This window comes from Trachinotus anak, unplaced genomic scaffold (assembly GCF_046630095.1).
Source record: "Trachinotus anak isolate AG129_WGS33_773 ecotype Australia unplaced genomic scaffold, CSIRO_AGI_Tana_v1 ptg000016l, whole genome shotgun sequence".
NCBI lineage: Eukaryota > Metazoa > Chordata > Actinopteri > Carangiformes > Carangidae > Trachinotus > Trachinotus anak.
In genome coordinates, this window is record NW_027273867.1 from 91,269 (window position 1) to 93,852 (window position 2,584).

The 2,584-nt window shown below is 42.1% G+C and overlaps 1 protein-coding gene across 1 annotated transcript; it reads left to right on the plus strand.

The window, feature by feature from the left end:
* The first annotated feature begins 779 nt into the window (after positions 1-779).
* LOC139634375 (uncharacterized) lies at positions 780-2,351 on the plus strand. Its single transcript, XM_071500793.1, has 5 exons — positions 780-787; positions 1,113-1,160; positions 1,382-1,408; positions 1,497-1,679; positions 1,825-2,351. Exons 2-5 carry the CDS (start codon positions 1,119-1,121, stop codon positions 1,870-1,872), a joined length of 300 nt encoding a protein of 99 aa, XP_071356894.1. The 5' UTR covers positions 780-787; positions 1,113-1,118; the 3' UTR covers positions 1,873-2,351.
* Positions 2,352-2,584: the final 233 nt, after the last annotated feature.

Genomic DNA, 2,584 nt, shown 5'->3' on the forward strand with positions numbered 1-2,584 from the left:
ATTTTGAAGGAACACTTCCTGTGGCAGAGGAAGTCCGAACGACGCCGCCATATCTAAAGTCACTTGACCGCGCCTGTCAGATCCTGCTACAATCTGCAGACTATAGCGATTTCTGACAAGAGGACACATGACAAAGCACCGCCGCCAAACGCCACACTACCAACTCATCCCAGTCCACTCAAAGTGGCCTGAAATGTGCTCCCAAAGCCATTCTGCTGACACTTTTTTTTTTCTCTGACTTCTTTCATTGAGCATGAAATCCCCCTAAACGATCAACATTTGCATCAGGTGTCGGCAGCAGTCCGCTGGAGGTGCGCCGACCTCCCCAGAAACCAAGTTTCACACCTCCGCCCTGCTCCACAGAAGCTACAGCTGTTCTGACCAATCACAGGCCTAGTATGCTAATGAGAGTCAAACTGCTGAGAGTCCTTTGCCATATTCACCCATATACCTAACCCTACCTATCCTACCTCTCTCTGACCCCAGCCCAACTGTGCCCCCCTGTGGCCTTCCCCCAGGAGATCTTCAGGGCTTTACATACATTTCATTAGGGAGGATTAAACAACAGAAGTGACATATAAAGCAGTTGCCAGTGGTGATACATCCAAATATATTGGTGTTGTTTTTCTTCTAGCACACAAGTTTCAGTACATCATTTTGTTCATTGTTAACCTCTGGTGTTTAAAATATTATAATGAAGTGAATGTGTATTGAATTAGTTTATGGCCACACACACTTGGTAAATTGAATGTAGTGTAAGTCAGTGCTGCAGCGGGACCTTGTGTGGGTAAGTGATCAAAAACAGTCTCGTATTTCATGCTGGAAAAATCTGGAAAATGTTTGTGTTACATTTACAAAATCAGACAAACATACCGGAACAAAAGTTAAAAAAACAGGCTGGCCAGTATTTCCATAAAGTCCCCTCCTGGAACAAAACAAGCAGAGCTGGAATACACTGAAATCAGCCCTATTCCTCACTGTCAATCTGCAGATGTAGAGTGAAGGTGACTTTTACCAGATGTTTGTTAAATTGTTGAAATGACTACATAAAAGACAAAAAGCATCTCATTCATTTATCAGCCGTTGTCTTTATTTCTTGTTCTCACTGACAGGTCACAATGTCAGATGAGAGCGGGGTAGGCAGTGGGGACCACAGTCCTGTAAGTCCACCTTAAATGAATTCCCTCATCTGTGTTGTCTCACCTGAATTGGTTTGTATTCTGTGAAACACATGTAAGCACACACCTTTTGCTTTGTGCACTTGTTTTCTGCACAGACTGACACCTTCATATATGTTAGTGAAGTGATTTTACACCATGTATAAAGAACTCAGACATACAGTATATATTTCAGTGAGTTTTTGATGCTGTTTCCCTTACAGGCCTCCACCATATGGCTCAGCCGGACTGTGAGTTGAGAACACCTGTCTATAAGCTGTGCCTGTGTTTCTACACTGTGGTTTTCCCCTGTCAGCTTTCTTCTGTACCATTTTACAGGACAGTGATTACAGGGTGACGTCCGTGGAGGACGTCCCTCCTTCACCACCTCCAAGTCCTTCACCCCCTCCACCTCCTTCACCACCTTTATCTCCTTCTCCACCTCCACCTCCTTCTCCACCACCACCTCCTTCTCCACCACCTCCACCTCCTCCACCTCATGGGGACACAGAGAACGAGAATGTAATGATGCATAATAAAATAACGTTTCATTCACTTATCTGTTTAATTCAGAAATATACTGAGTAACACATGTTCCAATCAATAATATTGTTTTGGCAATATAATGTTGAACCTTGAATAATTAATTGTTGTGTTTTATCTCAAGTACTTTGCAGATGATGAAGATGATGATGATGATGATGATGAGGAGTAGAAAGGCCAGGACCTTATTGTTCGATTAATTGTTTCATTTTCTGTGTTTTTAATATTAAATAAATTAGTTTTGTTCTAAATTGGTATCATTGCTTTTTCATTATTTATAAGCTTATTTGTCTTTTTGGTGTATAAAAGCACAACATTAGGACCTGGTGACTGATCAAATGATCACTACTGGAGAGGCACTTCATCGGTGTCCATGACGTAGTGCGAAACAGAGTTAAAGTTACTGGTAACAGCTGTAACTTGGTTCTATCTATAACACAAGTTACAGCCATTTCCAGGAACTTCATCTACTGTCACACTCTGATGTACACAACAGCAGCAGCAGCAGCAGCAGCCTTTAACCTAGAAGAACACGTGAAGTTTGACTTAAATTATTTCTAAAAAAATATACACAAGGAAAAAAACTACTTACCCAGGAACTGTGCATTAGAACCTCTCTATTCTGCTTCCCTGTGACCTTTCCAACATACTATTTTACAGGACAGTGATTACAGTGAGGACGTCCCCCGACCCCCTTCACCTCCTTCATCACCTCCACCTCCTTATCGACCTCAATCACCTCCACCTAATCGAACTCGTTCATGTCCACCATCTCGTTAAATGGAGAGGATGAACAGGGGTCTTCCTAATGTACACAGATTAGCCCTGTTTTTAAACAGAAACAACTTGTTTAACTCAGGCAGGAATAATGTAAGGATTCTTCT